Below are 24,428 nucleotides of genomic sequence, written 5' to 3'. Positions count from 1 at the left end.
CTCTCACTCTTCTAAGTTCTGAGGAATATTTTTTTTTCCAAAATATACTTTATTCATAAAAATCTGCAAACATTACATTGCCAAACAGTTTCAAACAGCACCAAAAAATACAAACATTGCAAGGGAGATCAGTTTCCTTCAATACTGTCATGAGTTTCTTCACAACCCTTCCGTTTCACAATTGTCATGCCAATTACAGTTTTACATTTACAGCAATTGAGAATATTAACGATACAGTTCAAGGGGTTTCCCATGGATCCAGCCCATCAGTCCAGCTTGGTGGGGGGACCTTACACTGTGGTCTTTCCCCATTGAGCCTTTGCTGCGGCTGCCCCAAGCTTTAGTGCGTCCCTCAGCACGTAGTCCTGGACCTTGGAATGTGCCAGTCCGCAACATTCGGTGGTGGACAACTCTTTGCGCTGGAAGACCAGCAAGTTTCGGGCAGACCAAAGGGCGTCTTTCACCGAATTGATAGTCCTCCAGCAGCAGTTGATGTTTGTCTCGGTGTGCGTCCCTGGGAACAGCCTGTAGAGCACAGACTCCTGTGTTGCAGAGCTGCTTGGGATGATCCTTGACAAAAACCACTGCATCTCTTTCCACACCTGCTTTGCAAAGGCACATTCCAGGAGGAGGTGGGCGACAGTCTCTTCCCCACCACAGCCAACGCGGGGGCACTGTGCGGAGGGGGCGAGACTTCGGGTGTGCATGAAGGATCCGACGGGGAGGGCCCTTCTCACCACCAGCCAAGCTACGTCTTGGTGCTTGTTTGAAAGTTCTGGTGGTGAGGCATTCGCCAAATGACTTTGATGGTCTGCTCGGGGACCCATCCAACAGGATCCACCGTCTCCTTTTCCCATAGGGCCTTGAGGACATTCCGTGCAGACCACTGCCTGATGGACCGGTGGTCAAATGTGTTTTCCCGCAGAAACTGCTCCACGAAGGATAGGTGGTACGGCACCGCCCAACTGCATGGAGTGTTCCGCGGCAATGTGACCAGGCCCATTCTTCGCAACACCGGGGACAGATAGAACCTCAGCACGTAGTGACACTTGGAGTTTGTGTACTGGAGGTCTACACACAGCTTGATGCAGCCGCACACGAAGGTGGTCATCAGGATGAGGGCCACGTTGGGTACATTTTTCCTGCCCTTGTCCAGAGATTTGAACATCGTGTCCCTCCGGACCCAGTCCATTTTAGGTCCCCAGATGAAGCAGAAAATGGCTCAGGTGACTGCCACAGCGCAGGAGTGGGGTATGGGCCAGACCTGCGCCACGTAGAGCAACAACGTGAGCACCTCGCACCTGATGACCAGGTTCTCACCCACAATGGAGAGAGATCGTTGCCCCCACATGCCCAACTTTTGTCGTACCTTGGCTACTCGCTCCTCCCAGGTTTTGCTGCACGCCCCGGCCCTTCCGAACCATATCCCCAGCACCTTCAGGTAATCTGACCTCACGGTGAAGGGGACAAAGGATCGGTCAGCCCAGTTCCCAAAGAACATGGCCTCGCTCTTGCCGTGGTTAACTTTGGCTCCCGAGGCCAGTTCGAACTGGTCGCAGACGCTCATCAGTCTGCGCACGGACAGCGGATCCGAACAGAAGACGGCGACGTCATCCATGTACAGGGAGGTTTTAACCTGAGTGCCACTGCTGCCTGGGATTGTTACTCCTCTTATGCTCGCATCCATCCTAATAGACTCAGCAAAGGGTTCAATACAGCAAACAAACAAGGCAGGGGAGAGAGGGCAGCCCTGTCTGAATCCAGATTGGATCGGCAAACTTTCCGATTCCCACCCGTTGATTCTGAGGAATATCGGCCTCGTCGACTCAATCTCTTCTCACAGGACAATCCCCTCATCCCAGGAAGCAATCGAGTGACACTTTGATACACTTCCTTTCAGGCAAGTATATCCTTCCTTAGGTAAGGGGAACCAAAACTGTACACAGTGCTCCAGGTGTGATCTCACCAAGGCTCTGTCTAATTGCAGTCAAACTTCTTTATTCTTCTAAAAACTCTTCACAATGTTGAACACAACTATTAACTGCCCCATTAACATCTCTGCTCTAAGAACAAGGACCCCAGCTTCACACACCCCAGACCCCTATTCTTTGCACATTAGCTGAATTCCTGCATCTCTGATGCATTCTAGTAAATCTCCTCTGCACCCTCTCTAAGGCCTTGCCATTCCTGCTAAAGTATGAAACATGGAATTAGAAACAATGCTCTAGCTGAGGCCTATAACCAGTGAGATTTATAAAGGTTCAGCGTAAATTCCTTGTCTGTGTCCCGTACTCCCATTTCTGGTTTCTGACTCAATGTCGGCTCTGAGCTGTTGAAACTGCCAGAATAAATATTTCCACCCAATAAAGCGCTCGGAATGTGAGAAGGGACAAAGTGAGTGACCAAGTACATCAACTCCAAGTAAAACTCCACCATGTAGTAAAAACACTCAAAACACAACGGCTCTTTTGAGAGCCACCCACAATCTCTCTGAAAAAGCTGCACCAACATCTCTCGAGAATTGGTTTATTTCATTGGTTTTAATGCTCAGTAACTCTCTGGAACTTTCTCACTGTCTTTGTGTTTTCTGTTTCAATCTGGTATGGAGATTCTGGGAAGATGAGTTTCACTGCCTGGGAGGATCTTTGTGGTTTTCCTGCAGAAACACAAAACAAAGTCTCTTTTCAGAGTCACCCACCGCCTCATAGGGACAGCAGTGACATGGGAACGGGAGCTGGGGTGTGTTTTATGCCGGAAATAACAGTTAATGATTTATGTTGTGCTCTCGTTATCTTCCAATCTCTGAATTGAGCCTTTCCACCGCACCAGGGTTATGGGGAGAGTTTTCATCGTTTCTTTTCCAAACGTACAGACGATGTTATAAAGTTGCTGATTTATCCAGATGGCGGATTCTCCCCTCACAGTGAAAAGTAACATCACACCTTCACATCTGCCCATTGTTTTATAATTGAATAATTAGTCAAATGGAATTATTTGTGATGTTATTTCCCCCGAGACGGTGTTTCCTGCAGTGAAACTGATCAGTTTCAGCTCAGTCATTCAGAGACCTGGAATTCCTGCAGTTTGAGCCCGCTGGAACCCCAGCCCACTTCTGATTGGTCACCCTCTTCTCATAAAGTCAGTGACAACACATGAGGAGGCTATTCGCCCCATTCAGTCCATGTTGGGATTCCAATCTGTTCAGTCCCCGACTCGATCCCCAAAGCCCTGCATAATCCCTTTGGGTCAAAATGACCGTGGCGGGACTCGAACCTGCAATCTCCTGATAACATCATGGAATATACCGAAGTCAGACGCCTTATCCATTCGGCCACACAGCCATTAACTCACATGCATGATTCAATCAGAGAACCTCGAAGCACAAAATACAAAAAATCATTGGTTGAACCTGTCAACCTGGCACAATATTTGAATTTGTGAAAGCCGCCAATTTCACTATGGAAAAGAAGTGATCGACTGGAAAAGTCATAAAAATCTATTTTCCCGTAGCGGTTTAAATAAACTTTTGAAACACAATTTTGCTTTTACCGACTCAAATTGCTGGTGCTATTTTATGAACAGCTTTATTTTGCCAATTTTTGTCAACTTCTCATCCGTAACTGACAGTAAAAGACTCCGTTCAGCAATCTTTCACACGACAAATACCTCAAACTCGGTGTGGAAGTAATAAATTACAGACTATTGGTAATTCCCCTTCACACAGGCTTCAGGGGGACAGTGAGAAGCCACTGAAATAGTTGCTTCATCCTTTTAAAAGGTTCCCATTCTGTCCTGTTATTGACGTGTTGGAATCAGATTTGTATTTAACAAGTTCTTTCTGTGAAAATAAAAGGCTTTTGATTGAGAAGACGGGACCTTCTCACTAGCAGCCGGGTTACATTCCCCTCACATCCTTATTCAGTGAGCAGCTCTTTCCCTCGAGAAATAGACAGCAGCAGTTGGAAGTTCAGTAAAAGGATCGGTTAATTGAGACAAGTTTCTGACTGACAGGTGGTGCTGAATCTTAATACAAGAAGGTCCTGGAATGGGAAACAAGTGTCCAGAGTGGGGTCTGAAATCATTACAGGGAAATGGCCAGCACTGACACAGATCATTTCATTATTACATTGATATCTGACTGTCTATAAGGAGAAGCGAGTTAAACACATGATGGTGAAAGGAATGGAAGATAACACTGGTTGTTCTGGATGAAGAGGGATAGACAGAGGTGTGGGTACAGCAGACTTCAGACAGTAATCAGCCCTTTCAGATACTGTGGGTGGATCTGAAAAGAGCCTTTGGGTATTTGATAAAATCCTGGCAGATTGACTTGGTTTTGGTGCCCGGAGCGCTGGTTTTCTTGGGCAGCAACACGGCCTGGATATTCGGCAGCACCCTGCCCTCAGCGTCCTGGAATCAAAAGCAAGTGTCCAGAGTGGGACCTGAAATCAGGATAGGGAAAAAAGCTCTTTGTTTAAAAACCCTCAAATAGCTACCTTGTAATTGGTCAGGTTACTAATGTTTTAGTTAGTGTAATTTATGAATAATTACTAATTAGAAAGTGCTGTTTGGACAGAGTGTAAAGCTGTGAGTTGATGTGTGAGGGACTTCACTGACTAGGGGAAGGAGGTGCTCTTTGGTCTCTCTTTTCTTTTCTGCCTTTTCAGCCTCCATGGTACAGGGGAAGATGCTGATCGGTGAGTAACTGGTAAATTATTCTACTTATTACACTTATTACACGAGCAATAATGAGTTTGTAAACCTAAGTAATGGCAGGGCAGCTCGAAAAGTAAAAGTTCGAAATTGGGGGAAGGCAAATTTTACAAAACTGAGAGGTGATTTGGTGGATGTGGACTGGATACAACTACTTGAAGGAAACCCAAAGATGTCTTATCAGTCCATTAAGAGCAAGAGGATAACTAAGGAAAGGGTATACAGGAGTCTGTGCTCTACGGGCTGTTCCCAGGGACGCACACCGAGACAAACATCAACTGCTGCTGGAGGGCTATCAATTCGGTGAAAGACGCCCTTTGGTCTGCCCGAAACTTGCTGGTCTTCCAGCGCCAAGAGTTGTCCACCGCCGAATGTTGCAGACTGGCACATTCCAAGGTCCAGGACGACGTGCTGAGGGACGCACTAAAGCTTGGGGCAGCCGCAGCAAAGGCTCAATGGGGAAAGACCACAGTGTAAGGTTCCCCCACCAAGATGGACTGAGGGGCTGGATCCATGGGAAACCCCTCGAACTGTATCGTTAATATTCTGAATTGCTGTAAATGTAAAACTGTAATTGGCATGACAATTGTGAAACGGAAGGGTTGGGAAGAAACTCATGACAGTATTGAAGGAAACTGATCTCCCTTGCAATGTTTGTATTTTTTGGTGCTGTTTGGAAACTGTTTGGCAATGTAATTTTTACAGATTTTTATGAATAAAGTATATTTTGGAAATAAAAACTAAGGAAAGGGTATGGCCTATCAGAGATGTACAAGGGAACTTCTGTGTGGATCCAGAAGATGTGGGTGGGGTTCTTAATGAGTTTTTTGTCTCTGCCTTCACAAAGGAGAGGGATGATGCAGACATTGTAGGAAAAGAAGAGGAGTGTGAAATATTAGATACGATAAGCATAATGAGAGTGGAAGTACTAGAGAGTCTGACATCCTTCAAAATGAATAAATCACCAGGGCCAGATGGTTTGCATCTGAGGTTGTTAAAGGAAGCCAGGGAGGAAATAGTGGATGCGCTGAGGATCATCTTCAAATCCTCACTGAATATGGGGGAGGTGCCGGAGGATTGGAGGTCTGCGAACGTTGTTTTCTTGGGCAGCAGCATGGCCTAGATATTAGGAAGCACACAGCCCTGAGTGATGGTCACCCCTCCCAGCAGCTTGGTGAGCTCCTCGTCATTCTGGACAGCCAGCTGTAGGTGTCTGAGGATGTTGCGGGTCTTCCTGTTGTCCTGGGCCGCGTTAATGGCCAACTCGAGGATTTCAGCGGTCAGATACTCGAGCACAGCAGCCAGATAGACCGGGGCTCCGGCACCCACACGCTCAGCATAGTTGCCCTTTCTCAGGAGCCTGTGAACACGGCCCACCAGGAACTGCAGTCCAGCCCGGGAGGAGCGAGACTTGGCCTTGGACCGAGCTTTCCCGCCGGTCTTTCCTCTTCCAGACTTTTCCAAAAATATACTTGAGGACATTCCGTGCTGACCACTGCCTGATGGATTGGTGGTCAAAGGTGTTTTTCCACGCAAACATTTCCGCGAAGGCACGGTCCAACTGGATGGAGCGTTCCGTGGCAATGTGACCAGATCCATCCTTCGCAACACCGGGGTCAGATAGAACCTCAGCACGTAGTGACACTTGGTGTTTGCATACTGGGGCTCTACGCACAGCTTGATGCAGCCACATACTAAGGTGGCCATCAGGTTGAGGGCGACGTTGAGTACATTTTTTCGCCTTTATCCAGAGGTTTGAACATCGTGTCCCTCCGGACCCTGTCCATTTTGCGTCTTCAGATAAAGCGGGAAATGGCTCGGGCGACCGCCACAGCGCAGGAGTGGGGTATGGGCCAGACCTGCGTCACATACAGCAACAACGTGAGCACCTTGCACCTGATGACCAGGTTCTTACCCATAATAGAGAGAGATCGCTGCTCCCACATGCTCAGTTTATGTTGTACCCTGGCTACTCGCTCCTCCCAGGTTTTGGTGCACGTCCCGGCCCTTACAAACCATATCCCCAGCACCTTCAGGTAGTCTGACCTGACAGTGAAGGGGACAAAGGATCGGTCAGCCCAGTTCCCAAGGAACATGGCCTCGCTCTTGCCATGGTTAACATTGGCTCCCGAATCCTGTTTGAACTGGTCGCAGATGCTCATCAGTCTGCGAATGGACAGCGGATCCGATCAGAATACAGCAACATCATCTATGTACAGGGAGGCTTTGACCTGAGTGACTCCACTGCCTGGGATTGTCACCCCTTATGCTCGCATCCTTCCTAATAGACTCAGCAAAGAGTTCGATACAGCAAACACACAAGGGAGGGGAAAGAGGACAGCCCTGTCTGACTCCAGATTTGATTGGAAACTTTCTGATTACCACCCAATTTTTTGGACTGTGCTACTGATGTTTGTGGAGAGCAGTTTGATCCAATTGCAGATTCCCTCCCCAAACCCCATTTTGGAAAGAACGTCCATCATGTGTGTGTGCGATATCCTGTCAAAAGCCTTCTCCTGCTCCAGGCTGATGAGGCAGGTGTCCACCCTCCTGTCCCGTACGTAGGCGATCGTATCCCTGAGTAGCACGACACTATCAGAGATCTTCCTGCTGGGTACAGTACAGGTCTGGTCAGGGTGAATCACCAACTGCAGAGCAGACTTGACTTGACTGGCGATGACTTTGGACAGAATGTTGTAGTCTGCATTAAGCAGTGAGATGGGCCGCCAATTTCTGATTTCTGCCCTCTCCCCCTTCTGCTTGCAGATGAGGGTGATGATGCCTTTCCTCATGGATTCTGACATGCTGCCGGCCAGGAGCATACTCTCGTACACTTCCAGCAGGTCTGGGCTGACCCAGCATCACAGGGCCGAATACAACTCAACTGGTAAGCCGTCGCTTCCGGGAGTTTTCTTCGTCTCAAAAGACTTGATGGCCTTTGTCAGCTTGTCCAGAGTTAGCGGTTTGTCCAGATTCTCCTGCATGCTGTCATCTCAGACCTCTGTGATCGATGACAGGAAGGACTGGGAGGACGTGCTGTCCATAGACTTCACGTCTTACAGCCCAGCATTCAAGGATTTGCTAATCCTTAGTATGTCGGACTGCGACGTTGTGACCGAGCCATCCTCTTCCTTCAGGCTGCTGATCACAGAGCTCTCTCAGTGTACCTTTTGGAAGAAGAAACGCGAGCACTTCTCATCCTGCTCAATGGAGCGGACTCTGGACCGGAAGATGATCTTGGAGGCCTCCGTGGCAAAGAGCGAGGCCTGTTGGCTCTTCACCTCTTGGAGCACCTCCTTGACCTCGACCCCCATCGACTGCAGCCAGAGCAGATTTTGCATTCTTTTCTGGAGTTGGGACATTTCCCTTTGTCTCTCTCACACCCTCTGAACACCTTTGGAGATAAAGAACGTCTTGATATTCACGTTGATCACTTCCCACCAGTTCACCGGATACTCAAAGAGGGTCTCACTGTTCTCCAACTTTTTCAATCTCTTTTGAGTTCCTCAATGTTCTCTGGGTTAGCAGTGTAGCATTCAGCTTCCATGTCTCCCTGCCAACCCGCTGGTCATCCTGTAAGTGACAGTCAGCCAGTAAGAGGCAGTGGTCGGAGAAGAACACCGGCTTGACGTCGGTGGATCTGACCGTGAAAGCAGGGGACACATACAGGAAGTCAATCCTGGAACGGGCAGACCCGTCCGATCTTGACCAGGTGTATCTACGCTGCGCTCCGTCTGCAGGTTTGCTGAAGACATTGTGCAGTTTGGCATTTTTTAAGAATCTGTGCGGAGCGTCCAGTTTTCTGTCGTTCCTGCCAGATTGTCCAGCTGCATCAATGATGCAGTTGAAGTCACCTCCAAGAATGACCGGCCTGGATGTCACCAGCAGCAGTGTGAGTTGCTGGAGGATGGTCAGCCGCTCACTGTATTCGACCGGGGCATATACGTTGCTTAACTGGAGCGGAGCATTGTTGTACATTACATCTGCTACGAGAAGGCGACCGCCCACCAGCATCTTAACTTCAGAGATGGTTAAATTGCCTTCCCGCAGCAGAATACCCAGGCCGGAGGAACAGGAATCATTTCCCCTGGACCAGATCGATGTCCCATGGGATCACCATCGTGACCATTGCCTGTAAGTGCTGCGGTGCAGGATTCCACACTCCTGACAAAACAGTACGCCGGCTTTGACCTTTGCGAAGTCATCCAAGGTTGAAACACATCACGTGGTGGATTTAACACAATGCATGTTAATCGAAGCAATCTTTATATCCACTATAAAGTTGGGTGTTGCTCACCACACCAGGTGTCCTTGCTAGTCCCAGTCCTTGAGTATGTTCCTGCATACCCATAGTGTACGCAAGCTGTTTCACATTGTTTGAGCCCAGAAACCCCTCATGGTTATTCATGAGGGTTTTGTTCCACTGGGGTGACATCGGTGGGTGGGGGGCTGGTCTTGTAGGCAGCAAGGCTTGGGTTGTCCTCTGCTGTTGGTGTCTTTCCCCTCGGTCCCTCCTCAAAGACATCACTGTTCCTGACTTCCGGAGCTGGAGCTGGAGTGCGCAGGACACTTCGCTGCTCTCGGTCTCCCGGAGCTGGGGTGCACTGAGCATCTCCTTGGGTTCCATGCTTTTGGTTTGGGGTGCGCTGGGCGTGTCACAGCTTCCAGAGCCCCGGAGCTGGGGGGCTTTATCTTCCAGCTCCTTTGAGTTCTGCTGCTTCTTTTGGAGGTGCCATCGTTCCGGCCCTTCCTCGTCCAGTGAGGAGGAGCTGCTGTAGTCTGTCTCAGACGGTAGCCTCCTCTTGCCACTGGTTTGGGTGGTGACCTGTTCTTTTTTTGGAGGTTTTTTCTTTGTGGTCTTCCTTTGTACCACCTGCCACTGACCTGTTTGTCCATCTGCTGCCTCCTCCTCCATTAATTCTGTCTGTAGAGGATGAGTTTCCAGGCACGGAGTAGGTGTTGGGTCTCTGGTTGCAGCTGCTTCCCCTTTCTTCTCTTTCTCAGATAGACGTTCATCGCTGTGGGGAGGATTGCTTGTTTCCCTCCCAGCACCAGACGTGTTCACCGTTCCTTAACCCGGTCTTTCCTTGGTCCTTGCTGCCTGAGCATAACTGAGGCAGCGTTTGGGGCAGGTTTTGTAGACGTGGCCTGCCCCACCTCACAGGTTGCAGTACTTACAATGATTAAAGTCCTTGGTCTGATGGCCTTCCTTCTTGCAGTTGTGGCAGACGACTGTGCTGCAGTAAGCTGCCACGTGACCAGATTTGCCGCAGGTACGACAAACTCTGGGCTGCTCCGCGTAGACCATGAAGCCTCGAGTTCCCCCGAAAGTGAAGCTGGAGGGAGGATGGATGATGGCTCCGTTGGCATTGACCTTCAAGGTCACCTTGACCTGACGCTTGCTGGTCCAAATCCAAATGGGTCCTTGACATCAGTGCTGCCGCTGGCCACCTCGACGTACCTGGTGAGGAAGGTGAGTACATCCACGACAGGAACATGGATGTTGTAGAGGTGGGTTCTCACCACCCAGTCACGTAGCGATGGCAGTGTATAGAGCGGCTCCACTGTGAGGATCGACAGCGGCGCCTGGTTTCCCTTCTCCTTAAACACCTTCAGGAACTTGATGCATCCGCCACGTTCTTGAACATCACGTCAAAATATCCACAGTTGGGGAAGTCCTGCAGGCAGAAGATGTTTACAGCTTGGAATCCACAGCAATCAATAAGGATTTTCTTAATGAAGAAGGTACTATCAACCGGTGCATCTCCATCATTATCCTTCACTACCACCCGAACGGTGTTACACACTCCCTGCCCTGAAGTTACAGAATTGGTTACAGCCATTTTACTCAAAAACCTACCTGAGACAGGATCATGGTCTCTCCCCTGCTCCTCTTCCAGACATTTCCACAATCTCACAAATACTTTCACAAAGAGTGAGGAATTCCTCCCGCACTTCCCTGCTTTACCTTCTGGAGGAATGCAGTCCGGCTACTTCTGATTGGTTACTGTCTGCTGAATCTCATTGGCTGGTTCATGTCACCAATCAGGTAGCTGCTATTTTGCCTATCATCAAAGGGCAATGAGAAAATGGGGCGGAGATTGGCAGCGGCAAATTGTCAGAGCTGAAACCCATTCACAAATTTGAAAAGCCCGCAAAAATATTTGTGGAACAAGGAACAGCTGAAATATAATAAATAATATCGTCTAAAGAGTAAAATGTATTTCACTCTCTCCTCATATTGTGTTTCTCCTCATTGTCCGTCACAGATACCAGACTTACTTTCCTTCCGGGAGCGGAGCAGAGAGGAGTGGACCTGTGGGGAGAACGCCGAGAGCAGAACCAATAAATTGAGCCCAAGGATCGCGGCCCAGTCACTCACCTTCCAGGAGAGGTCTGGACCTGTGGGGAGAACACCGACAGTGGAGCCGATACATTGAGCCTGAGGATCGCAGCCCAGTCATTCACCTTCCGGGAGAGGAGCGGACCTGTGGGGAGAACATCGAGAGTGGAACCGATAAATTGAGCCTGAGGATCGCGGCCTAGTCACTCACCTTCCGGGAGAGGAGCGAAGAGCAGTCCAGGCACGCCGGAGTTTGAAATCAAAGTGAGCAGTGATGTCACAGGAAGGCGGCAAGGTGATTGGTTGGTGAGTATCTGCTGTTAGGGAGTTACTCTAAATTGCTGGGTAAGTAACTAAAAGTAAAGGGAAAGGTCTACAGTTTTTTCAATAAAGGAGGTCGTGTTTTTTGGGGGAGAATCAAGGTCTCTAGTGTAAATAATTTAATTTTTGGGTAATTTAAGGGGATAAATTAAGGGTAAGTCATGGCAGGGCAGCTCAGCAATGTGGAGTGATCCTCCTGTGCAATGTGGGAAGTCAGGGACACTTCCAGTGTCCAGGGCGAACACGTGTGCAGGAAGTGTCTCCAGCTGCAGCTACTCGAAATCCACGTTTCGGATCTGGAGCGGCGGCTGGAGATACTGTGGAGCATCCGCGAGGCTGAGATCATCGTGGATAGCACGTATAGGGAGGTGGTCACACCGCAGGTAAAGACTGCTCAGGTAGAAAGGGAATGGGTGACCACCAGGCAGAGTAGAAGAACTAGGCAGGTAGTGAAGGAGTCCCCTGGATCCATCTCGCTTTCTAACAGATTTTCCACTTTGAATACTGTTGGAGGAGAAAGCTTTTCAGGGGAATGCAGCAAGAACCAAGTCTGTGGCACCACAGGTAGATCAGCTGCACAAGCGGGGAGGAAAAGGAGTAGAAGAGCTATAGTGATAGGGGATTCTATCGTAAGAGGTCCAGATGGGCATTTCTGTGGCTGCAAACGTGACTCCAGGATGGTATGTTGCCTCCCTGGTGCTAGGGTCAAGGATGTCACAGAGTGGCTGCAGGACAAGGGGGAGGGTGAACAGTCAGAGGTCATGGTACACATTGGCACCAATGACATAGGTAGAAAGAGGGATGAGGTCCTGCAACCAGAATTTAGGGAGCTAGATAGCAGATTAAAAAGCAGGACCTCAAAGGTTGTAATCTCTGGATTACTCCCAATGCCACATGCTAATGAGTATAGGAGTAAGAGGGGAGAGCAGATGAATGCTTGGCTGAGGATATGGTGCAGGAGGGAGGGCCTTAGTTTCCTCGACCACTGGGTCTGTTTCTGGCAAAGGTGGGACCTACCTGTCCAAGTTGGACGGGTTGCACCTGAACTGGAACGGGACCAACATACTTGCTGAGAGGTTTGCCAGTGCTGTTTTGGGGGGTAGCGGGGGTTTAAATTAATTTGGCAGGGGGGTCGGATACAGAGTGGAGGTACAGTAGGGGGTTAAACACAGTCAAATTTAAAAGAGAAACTGAGTCAGTCTGGAAGGCAGAGCAAATATAGACCTGTTATGGCACAAGTGAACAATGCAAGGCTGGATTGCATCTATTTTAATGCAAGGAGTCTTACTAATGAGGCAGATGAATTGAGGGCGATGATTAGCACATGGAATTATGATCTTATTCCTCTCACAGAGACATGGTTGAGGGAGGGGCTGGACTGGCAGCTCAGTATTCCAGGGTACAGAATCTACAGGCAAGACAGGTGAGGGAGTAAAAGAGGAGGTGGCATTGCACTGTTGATCAAGGAGTCAATTACTGCAGTAAGGAAGGATGATATCTTAGAAATTCCTCAAATGAGGCCATATGGGAAGAACTTAAAAACAAAAAGGGGACAATCACTTGGCTGGGAGTGTACTACAGGCCTCTAAACAGACAGGAAGGGATAGAGGAGAAAATATGTAGGCAAATCTCAGAGAGGTGGAAGAATCTTCTTCTGTGGCCTCCTTGTCTCGAGAGACAATGGGTAAGCACCTGAAGGTGGTCAGTGGTTTGTGAAGCAGCGCCTGGAGTGGCTATAAAGGCCAATTCTAGAGTGATAGACTCTTCCACAGGTGCTGCAGATAAAATTGGTTGTCAGGGCTGTTACACAGTTGGCTCTCCCCTTGCGCTTCTGTCTTTTTTCCTGCCAACTGCGAAGTCTCTTCGACTCGCCACATTTTAGCCCCACCTTTATGGCTGCCCGCCAGCTCTGGCGATCACTGGCAACTGACTCCCACGACTTGTGATCAATGTCGCAGGACTTCATATCGCGTTTGCAGAAATCTGTTAAGCGGAGACATGGACGGCTGGTGGGTCTGATACCAGTGATGAGCTCGCTGTACAATGTGTCCTTGGGGATCCTGCCATCTTCCATGTGGCTCACATGGCCAAGCCATCTCAAGTGCCACTGGCTCAGTAGGGTGTATATGCTGGGGATGTGTTGGAGATACGGTCCTGCCACCTGATGCCAAGGTTTCTCCGGAGGCTGCGAAGATGGAATGAATTGAGACGTCGCTCTTGGCTGACATACGTTGTCCAAGCCTCGCAGCCGTAGAGCAAGGTACTGAGGACACAGGCTTGATACATTCGGACTTTTGTGTTCCGTGTCAGTGCGCCATTTTCCCACACTCTCTTGGCCAGTCTGGACATAGCAGTGGAAGCCTTTCCCATGCACTTGCTGATTTCTGCATCGAGAGACAGGTTACTGGTGATAGTTGAGCCTAGGTAGGTGAACTCTTGAACCACTTCCAGAGCGTGGTCGGCGATATTGATGGATGGAGCATTTCTGACGTCCTGTCCCATGATGTTCATTTTCTTGAGGCTGATGGTTAGGCCATATTCGTTGCAGGCAGCCGCAAACCTGTCGATGAGACTCTGCAGCCACTCTTCAGTGTGAGATATTAATGCAGCATCGTCAGCAAAGAGGAGTTCCCTGATGAGGACTTTCCGTACTTTGGTCTTCGCTCATAGACGGGCAGCCTGCCACCTGATCTTGTGTGGAGGAAAATTCCTTCTTCTGAAGGGTTGAACGTATGTGAGAGCAGCAGGGAGAAGAAGATCCCAAACAATGTAGGTGCGAGAACACAGCCCTGTTTCATGCCACTCAGGATAGGAAAGGGGTCTGATGAGCTGCCGTTATGCTAAATTGTGCCTTTCATATTGTCATGGAATGAGGTGATGATACTTAGTAGCTTTGGTGGACATCCAATCTTTTCTAGTAGTCTGAAGAGATCACGTCTGCTGACGAGGTCAAAGGCTTTGGTGAGATCTATGAAAGCAACGTTGAGGGGCATCTGTTGTTCACGGCATTTCTCCTGTAGCTGGTAAAGGGAGAATAGCATGTCAATGTTGGATCTCTCTGCTCGAAAGCTACACTGTGCCTCAGGGTAGACACGCTCAGCCAGCTTCTGGAGCCCGTTCAAAGCGACTCGAGTGAAGACGTTCCCCACTATCCTGAACAGGGAGATTCCACGGTAATTGTTGCAGTCACCACGGTCACCCTTGTTCTTATAGAGGGTGATGATATTGCCATCGCGCATGTCCTGTGGTACTGCTCCCTCGTCCCAGCACAGGCAAAGCAGTTCGTAGAGTGCTGGAAGTATAGCAGGCTTGGTACTCTTGATTATTTCAGGGTAATGCTGTGCTTCCCTGGTGCTTTTCTGCTGGCTAGAGAATGAATGGCATCACTGAGTTCCGATTTTGTTGGCTGTACGTCCAGCTCATCCATGACTGGCAGAGACTGGGCTGCATTGAGGGCGGTCTCAGTGACAACATTTTCCCTGGAGTACAGTTCTAGGTAGTGCTCCACCCAGCAGTCCATTTACTTCCGTTGGTCAGTGATTGTGTCCCCTGATTTAGATTTGAGGGGGGCGATCTTCTTGATGTTTGGCCCAAAAGCTCTCTTAATGCCATCATACATTCCTCGGATGTTTCCGGTGTCAGAGGCCAGCTGAATATGACTGTATAGGTGTTGCCAGTAGTCATTTGCACAGTGCCTGGCTGTTCTTTGTGCAGCGCTTCTGGCTGCTTTAAGAGCTACGGATGTTAACTCACTGGGGGCTTTCTTGTAGTTCAACAGTGCAATGTGCTTAGCGGCTATGACAGGTTCCAGCTCTTCAAAGTGTGATTGAAACCAGTCTGCATTCTGCTTCACACGTTTGCCATAGGTGATCATAGCTGAGTCATCGATGGCAACTCTGATGTGGGCCCACTTGGTCTCTGCATCCCCTGTCGGAGTGTTTTGAAGGACTTTATCAAGTGAATTTAGAAACTTACGTAACAGCTGTGGATAAGAAATTCTGCTATTGTTGATGCGCGGGCGGCCCTTCCGCTGGGAGTGATGCAGCTTCTTTGGTTTGAGTCTAACCTTGCTGCACACCACACACTGCACACCACACACATCCTTGTCCACTCAACACAGTATTAGACTGGCAGTAAAGTAAGCTTGTTTGCAGCTTGCTGTGAAATGGCATGAGACTGCCATCTCTTGGTGTGAAATAGAACTGCAAGAGGGAAATTGATTGATAATAAAAAGCTCGGTGGGAATGTAAGCTGTGAGGGGGATACAAAGGGCCGGATTTTATTTGCTTCACTCCCCCCGAGATTCCGGCCCTGCTCCAATTCTGGTCTTTTGAGCATCGCTGATTTTTATCGCTCCACCGCTGGCAGCTGTGCCATCAGCTGTCCAGGCCCGAAACCTGAGATTTCCCTCCCTGAACTCTCCGCCTCTCGACCTCTCTTCCCTCCTTTAAAACACTCATGGAAGCCTACTTCTGTGACCATGCTTTTGGCCATCTGCTCTAATACGGTCTTGTGTGGCTTGGGGTCCAATTTTGCTTTCCGACACTCCTGTGAAGTGCCATGGGACGCTGTATTACGTTAAAGGTGCTCTATAAATTTACACACAAGTTGTTGTTGTTTTTGGTCTGGAATGTATTGCTTGAGAGAATGGTGGAAGGAGACTCAATCGGAAGGTTGAAAAGGGAATTTCGATAAATAGTTGAAAGGAAATGAAAGAGCTGCCACAGGCACGATGGGCCGCCCTGGTTGTGGATGTCGTCGTCATCCTTCCTTCCACGTGAGATGATGGACGTGCAGCAAATCCATTGGTGACGGGATAGTTTCCCATGGTGCACTTTGACCGATAGCTGAAGAGGTCAATCTGTGAGAGGCAGGTTCTTCCACAAGTGACACATATGAGGTGGGATTTTCAGGTGTCGCTGTTTTCCATGTTGGCACCTGCTGTCAAGCTGCTATAGTCACTGATTGTCATGGTGACGCACACACCAGTCCAGGGGTAATATCACCATTTCCCTCTGTTGTTGGCCAGTGTCTCCCATGTGTGAAAATCGATGTTTCGGGCCTTCATGTCCTGCTTGCAGGCATCCTTGAAGTGAGGCTTTGGGCATCCAACTGGTCTTCTGTCTCCGGCGACCTCCGCATACAGAATACCCCTGGGAATGTGTCATCTTCCATCCTGCGAACGTGCCTGAGCCAGCAAAGTCACCTCTGCTTGACGAGTGTGAGCATACTCGGGAGATTTGCTTTTGAAAGCATTGTTACATTTGTGATGTTGTCCAGTGTTTATTTGCGCAGTGTCTCACTGTCTTTTGCACAACTGCCTTGGCTAATTCAAGTCATATAATGTTCTGGCTGCTGGTTTCATGTTGTGCATCAGGTCGGTTCTGCTTTTTGCTTCAATAACAGATGTCATCTCTGCTGAGTAGGTGGGGAAGAGACAGTTGCCCACCTCCTTCTGGAATGTGTCTTTGAAAAGCAGGTGTGGAAAGACATGCAGCGGTTTTTGTTGAGGTTCATCCCAAGCAGCTCTGTAACACAGGAGTCTGTGCTCTACGGGCTGTTCCCAGGGATGCACACCGAGATAAACATCAACTGCTGCTGGAGGACCATCAATTCGGTGAAAGACACTCTTTGGTCTGCCCTAAACTTGCTGGTCTTCCAGCGCAAAAAGTTGTCCACGACCGAGTGTTGCAGACTGGCACATTCCAAGGTCCAGGACTATGTGCTGAGGGACACACTAAAGCTTGGGGTAGCCGCTGCAAAGGCTCAATGGGGAAAGACCATTGTGTAAGTTCCTCCCGCCATAGTGAACTAAGGAACTGGACCCATGGGATACCCCTCAGGCTGGATACACCAAATATGGTTTTGCTGCAAAATGTACATGGCAGGTAAAATGGAATGGAAGGGTTGTGAGGCAACTCACTCCTCTATTAAAGAAAACTGATTTCTTTCACACTTTTTGAAATGTCATAGAGTCATGGAGAGATACGGCACTAAAACAGGCCCTTTGGCCCACCGAGTCTGTGCTGACCACCAACCACCCATTTACACTAATCCTACATTAATCCCATATTCCCTGCCACATCCCCACCTTCCCTCAATTCTGCGACCACCTACCTGCACTCGGGGCAATGTACAATGGCCAATTTACCTATCAACCTGCAAGTCTTTGGCTGTGGGAGGAAACCAGAGCACCCGGCGGAAACCCACGAGGTCACAGGGAGAACTTGCAAACTCCACACAGGCAGTACCCAGAACTGAACCCAGGTCCCTGGAGCTGTGAGGCTGCAGTGTTTTTTCCCAGATTTTTATGAATAAAGTATATTTTGGAAAAACAAAATTCTTAATGAAGTAGGTGCAGTCGATGGGTGCACCTCCTTCACTATCTTTCACCGCCACCCTAACGGTGTTACGCACCCCCTGGCCTGGATCTCTTGTGTTGGTTGCAGCCATTTTTACTTGACGTTTTCCTGGGACAAGTACTAAATCCTCAACTGACAGGGAAACCACCACCACGGTAGATCTCCAATCCCAAAGGGCGAAATGCCCTAAATACGGTGCTGAAACCACCTGCCACCCCTCAAAAAACACAAAAACAGCACCTGCATTATCAAACGCCACTGATCACGGTCTCTCCCCTGCCAGCTCAGTCCACGCATTGAGGTGGAGAAGTGCATACTTGGAGCTGCGAAGAAACGAGCACGAGTGTTTATAGCAAAAAATAATTGGGAGCTGAAACACTGTCCAGCAACAGCTAGTAAATTCTATTTTTGATTCATATAATCAGTGGTGAGCGCAAAAGCTGACCCCCAACTATCACAAATTCGGCAGTTGAGTATCCCACATTTGAAGACATCGCAGGCATCAGCAAACCCACAGGACAATAGATTAGCCTCATCCTGGGAGAACTTTTTTCTTTATTTCCAAAATATACTTTATTCATAAAAATCTGTAAAAATTACATTCCCAAACAGTTTAAAACAGCATCAAGTCAAAAAATACAAACAGTGCAAAGGTGATCAGTTTCCTTCTATACAATCATGAGTTGCCTCACAACTCTTCCATTTCATTGTCATTTTACATTTACAGCACACAGAATTTTCCCGATACAGTTCGAGGGATTTCCCATGGATCCAGCCCCTCAGTTCAGCTTGGTGGGGGGACCTTACACTGTGGTCTTTACCCATTGAGCCTTTGCTGCGGCTGCCCCAAGCTTTAGTGCGTCCCTCAGCACGTAGTCCTGGACCTTGGAATGTGCTAGTCTGCAACATTCGGTGGTGGACAACTCTTTGCGCTGGAAGACCAGCAAGTTTCGGGCAGACCAAAGGGCGTCTTTCACCGAATTGATAGTCCTCCAGCAGCAGTTGATGTTTGTCTCGGTGTGCGTCCCTGGGAACAGCCCGTAGAGCACAGACTCCTGTGTTACAGAGCTGCTTGGGATGAACCTTGACAAAAACCACTGCATTTCTTGCCACACCTGCTTTGCAAAGGCACATTCCAGGAGGAGGTGGGCGACCGTCTCTTCCCCACCACAGCCAACGCGGGGGCACTGTGCGGAGGGGGCGTGACTTCGGGTGTGCATGAAGGATCTGATGGGGAGGGCTTGGTGCTTGTTTGAAAGTTCTGGTGATGAGGCATTCCGCCAAATGACTTTGACGGTCTGCTCGGGGAACCATCCGACAGGATCCACCGTTTCCTTTTCCCGTAGGGCCTTGAGGACATTCCGTGCAGACCACTGCCTGATGGACCGGTGGTCAAAGGCGTTTTCCCGCAGAAACTGCTCCACGAAGGATAGGTGGTAAGGCACGGCCCAACTGCATGGAGCATTCCGCGGCAATGTGCCCAGGCCCATCCTTCACAACACCGGGGACAGATAGAACCTCAGCACGTAGTGACACTTGGAGTTTGCGTACTGGAGATCTACACACAGCTTGATGCTGGAGGACCATCAATTTGGTGATAGACATTCTTTGGTCTGCCCGAAACCTGCTGGTCTTGCAGTGCAAAGCGTTGTCCACGACCGAGTTTTGCAGACTGGCACATTCCAAGGTCCAGGACTACGTGCTGAGGGACGCACTAAAGCTTGGGGTAGCCACTGCAAAGGCTCAATGGGGAAAGACCACTGTGTAAGGTCCCCCCGCCATAGTGAACTGGGCAGCTGGACCCATTGGAAACCCCTCGTGCTGTATACACCAGATATGGGTTTGCTGTAAAATGTCCATGTCAGGGAAAATGGAGTGTAAGGGTTGTGAGGCAACTCACTCCTGTATTGAAGAAAACTGATTTCCTTTGCACTTTTTGGAATGTCAACTTGGTGCTGTTTTGAACTGTTGCATAATGCATTTTTTACAGATTTATATGAATAAAGCATATTTTTAGGAATAAAAACCTGGGGATTCATATGCATAGTTCTTTGAAGGTGGCAGGACACATTGAGAAAGTAGTTAGCAAAGCATATGGGATCTTGGGCTTCATAAGTAGAGGTACTGAGTACAAAAGTAGGGAAGTTATGCTGAACCTGTATAAATTTCTAGTTGGGCCACAACCAGAGAATTGCATCCAGTTCTAGTCAACACACTTTTGGAGGGATGTGAGTGTCCTTGAGAGGGTAGAGGAGATTTACCAGAATGGTTCCAGACATGAGGGATTTTAGCTGTAAGGTTGGTTTGGAGAAGCTGGGGTTGTTCTCCTTGCAGCAAAGGAGATTGAGGGGAGATTTGATAGACATGTACAAGATTATAATAAATATGACAGGTTTAGATAACTTACAGGGCGATGGGGATAGAGCGGGGGAATGGGACTGAATGGATTGATTTACATGGGCTTGATGGGCAAAATGACTTCCTGTACTGTAGTGACTCCAGGACTCAATGACTCTCTCTCCTTCTCTCTCTCTCTCTCTCTGTCTATCGCTTTACCTCTCTCTGCCTCTCTCTCTCTATCTGTCTTTAGCTGGTCCTCCAACTTTCTATCGCACTCTCTCTCTCTCTTTTTTTCACACTCTCTCTCTCAATTACACACATATTTGTCAATCACATGTCAAAGAAGGAAGCGTAATGAAGGAATGTCTGTGCCCTTGAAAATGTTTCCAGCAGAATAGTTAAATGTTTAAAGTTTCTGTTGGGAGTTTGACCTGAGATGGTGAGACACAATGATGTGAGGTTATTAAAGTCTTCACCAAATGTAATAGGGAATAATTTTCTTCACTGGTGAACCCAAAGGAACAAATATGGCACAAGAATGAGAAAAGTCAGAGGATTGAGAAACATCCAATGGTTCTTCACATATACAAGTCAGCAGACCCACAGAAAAACAGTAGGTTGAGAGTTCAAATCCAGTGATAGCCTTGACAAATTTCGAGCCAGTGCTTTATTCTTTATAAACCCAACATCTGTCCACTTGGCTATTGCACCTCGTCTCGATGTATCTGATAATACTGATACTATTTGTATTCCACAGTTGCTTTGAAATCACAGGCAATATAAACGGATTGGGAATGTCAATGGTCAGGAACCATCAATGGATTGGGAAAGTCAATGGACTGGAAAATATCAGTGGATTTGGAAATTCTATAGACTGAGTTAGATCAATGGATTGGGACAGTTCAGTACATTGTGAAACATCAATGGATTAGGAAACAGGAATTAAAGGGACAGATGGAGTTCAACCTGGAAAAGTGTGAAGTGATTCATTTTGGAAGGTCGAATTTGAATGCAGAATACAGGCTTAAAGACAGGATGCTTGGGAGTGTGGAGGAACAGAGGGATCTTGGGGTCCATGTCCATAGATCGCTCAAAGTTGCCACCCAAGTTGATCGGGTTGTTAAGAAGGCGTATGGTGTGTTGGCTTTCATTAACAGGGGGATTGAGTTTAAGAGCCGCGAGGTTATGCTGCAGCTCTATAAAGCCCTGGTTAGACCACACTTGGAATATTGTGTTCAGTTCTGGTCGCCTCATTATAGGAAGGATGTGGAAGCTTTAGAGAGGGTGCAGAGGAGATTTACCAGGATGCTGCCTGGACTGGAGGGTATGTTTTACGAAGTAAGGTTGAGGGTGCTAGGGCTTTTCTCATTGGAACGAAGAAGGATGAGAGGTGACTTGATAGAGGGGTACAAGATGATGAGAGGCATAGATAGAGTGGATAGCCAGAGACTTTTTCCGAGGGCAGAAAGGGCTATCACCAGGGGGCATAATTTTAAGGTGATGGAGGAAGGTTTCGGGGAGATGTCAGAGGTAGGCTCTTTACACAGAGAGTGGTGGGTGCGTGGAATGCTCTGTCAGCGGTGGTAGTAGAAGCAGATACATTAGGGACATTTAAGCGACTCTTGGATAGGTACATGGATGATAGTAGAATGAAGGGTATGTAGGTAGTTTGATCTTAGAGTAGGTTAAAGGTTCGGCACAACATCATGGGCCGATGGGCCTGTACTGTGCTGTACTGTTCTATGTTCTATGTTCCAGATGAAAGGATTGCATTAATTAATGGATTAGAATGTGGAGAGGCAGGAGAAAATGATGCCATTTTAGGGGGCCGGTGGTTAGTAGAAACAGACCAGGGCTATTTTACTCTCTATCTCATTCCTTTCTTCTATCTGGCTCATTATCACATCCTCTCTCTCTCAGAGCGGTGGGAATCACTGGAACCCACACTTGTTGCTCAGGTTGTTTGGTTCCGGGAAAATACAATGTCCACATCAGATTGACAGGAAAGATAAATGTGATTCAGAGCCAATCATATTCCTTTTGGTGATGTGTGCTCAGCCTTGTTATATCAGCAAAGGCAGCAGGAAATGCAAATCCTGAAGAGTTTTGATAGAGTGAAGAAGGAGAAAGTGTTGCCAGTGACAGAAGGGTCAGTAACCAGAGGAAACACATTTAAAGTAATTGACAAAAGAATTAGAGTTGTGATGAGGAGATTGTTTTTTCAGCAGTGTGTTGCTCTGATCTGGAATGCAATCCTGAAAGGTCAGTGGAAGCAGATTCAATGTTAACTCTCAATGGAATTGTATATATACCTGACATGGAAAATATAACAGGGCAATGGGGGAAAGGACAGGAGTGCGGGATGTGGGATTAATAGAATAGCTCTGTTCAATATCAAGCAAATGCACAGTAATAAGGTTCAGTGCTTGGACCTCAGTTATTTTCACTCTATCAATGGCAGAGAAGGCTCGAGGGACCATGTGGCTACTCCTCATGTTCTTCCCAGTGTCCAGGATGAAGTGCAACATCACACTGATTTCCAGATGGCCAAAACAAATGCAACGGACATCTTTTCTGGAAACATCACATTTAAAGTGAGAAACTAATCATAAGGCACAGACGGGGATTGAACCCGTGATCTTCAGTTAACGAGACTGACGCCTTACCATTTGGCCACCATGCCTTTTGTTAATGGACACCTGAGGCTCCAGAGGAGGATTTGTGATTCTTTTTCAGTTTGGTTGAAACAGCATCGAGAAACATGCACAGAAATAAAGAGGGATTGTGGAATGGGAAACAGATCAGCCTCATTTACATCATCAGCATCATGAAATCTTCATTCAGACGTTCCATTCTCATCCTCAGCTTTTCTCACATCTGTACAATAATATAAGAGTGGACATTGGGTTGTTACTGGGCAGATTATATAAATAGACTATGTGCATCATCACAGGAAGTGATGTAATATAATCTGTCCGGCACCTCATGGAGAGTTGTCGATGAAACCTTCAATGCAAGATGTGTAGAGTAAACTCAGGTTATTTTAACCGTCAGATTCTTATAAATTGTGTACTGAGCCTTGACAGATATCAGAATATTATATGGGGGCCACAGTAAACCAAAGCAACGATGGAGAAATATTTGCCTGTACCTTTGAAAAGGTCACTGGACTGAACCAAGCCGAGGAGTGGCCGAGATGGTTCCAGAGGTTTGCAAGGTATCGTACTGCATCGGGTCTCGTGCAGAAGCCAGACATGGAGCAGGTCAGTACACTATTGTCTGCCATGGAGGGAGTGTGTAGGCTACGTGTGAAGAAGTTATTAAGGCACTCAAGACCTATTTTAATTGAGGAAAAAAATGTCATCGTGGAGCCAAAGTTAAAACGCTGCATTTGCTGACAATGCAACCACCAGGTGACGCTGTACTAGCACATGCGCAAATGCAGCCTCTTCCACTGAAACGTCACTGTCTGTGACATTCAGGCAGCTGCCAGGATTAAAGATGGAGCTACTCAATTTATCACAGAAAACAACTTAGACCCAAAAATCCCCTCAAAGGTTGCCATCGCCGCCTCCGTCCCACCCCCAATAGTCCCCCGCTACCTCTTGCGCATTCGCCAGTTATAGAGTACCAAGTCATCTTAATTCACCTAAAGTGAATTACTTTCGGAGCAGTGACTGTCACTTCATAAGCAAATATGGCATATATCTACACAATGGACATGTTTTGGTTGATACTCGGAGAACGTTGCGCTGTTTGAAGTCTCATCAGAAGGACAGCACCTCTGACAGTGCTGCACACCCTCTGTAATTCAGTGAGGTTTCATAGAGTCAGAGAGTTATACAGCACAGAAACAGGCCCTTCGGCCATCGTGTCCGTGCCGGCCATCAAGTACCTATCTATTCTAATCCCATTTTCCAGCACGTGGCCGTAGCCTTGTATTCTGTGGCGTTTTGAGTGCTCATCTAGATACTTCTTAAATGTTGTGAGGGTTCCTGCCTCTGCCACTCCTTCAGGCAATGTGTTCCAGATTCCAACCACCCTCGAGGTGAAACATTTTTTCCTCAAATCCCCTCTAAACAGTGCCATCCCATTCTCCGGACGATCATTCCCCGCTTCCCCCCATCCCACTCTCTGACTGCTCACTCCCCGCTTCCCCCACCACCACCCCCATCCTGCTCTCTGGCCGCTCACACTCCAGGCCATGGGCTCTGCCGCTTCCCTCCTCTCGGCCACTTGCTCCAACATTGCCCCATCTCCCCTCGAGGCTCGCATTGCTTTATCAGGTGGTGCGGTGAAGAATGATCGAATGTTGGAGCGAGAGGCCGAGAGGAGGGAAGCAGCATGGC

At 48.2% G+C, this 24,428-nt stretch overlaps 1 protein-coding gene and 2 non-coding genes across 3 annotated transcripts in view; all 3 read right to left on the bottom strand.

Annotated features, from left to right (window-relative positions):
* The window catches only part of LOC137365013 (histone H2B 5-like), a 75,391-nt gene that overhangs the window by 35,168 nt on the left and 15,795 nt on the right, over positions 1 to 24,428 (bottom strand). Inside the window, exon 3 of the mRNA XM_068027885.1 lies at positions 11,096 to 11,115. Within this exon, the coding sequence (XP_067883986.1) occupies positions 11,096 to 11,115 (20 nt within the window). The remainder of the gene's footprint in view (positions 1 to 11,095; positions 11,116 to 24,428) is intronic.
* trnar-ucg (transfer RNA arginine (anticodon UCG)) lies at positions 3,253 to 3,341 on the bottom strand. Its single transcript is given in 2 exon segments — positions 3,253 to 3,288; positions 3,305 to 3,341. It is a non-coding gene; the product is annotated as a tRNA-Arg (tRNA).
* trnat-cgu (transfer RNA threonine (anticodon CGU)) lies at positions 22,691 to 22,762 on the bottom strand. Its single transcript has one exon. It is a non-coding gene; the product is annotated as a tRNA-Thr (tRNA).

The sequence above is a fragment of the Heterodontus francisci genome, unplaced genomic scaffold (genome assembly GCF_036365525.1).
Source record: "Heterodontus francisci isolate sHetFra1 unplaced genomic scaffold, sHetFra1.hap1 HAP1_SCAFFOLD_43, whole genome shotgun sequence".
NCBI lineage: Eukaryota > Metazoa > Chordata > Chondrichthyes > Heterodontiformes > Heterodontidae > Heterodontus > Heterodontus francisci.
This window is presented reverse-complemented; position numbering and strand designations above follow the sequence as displayed.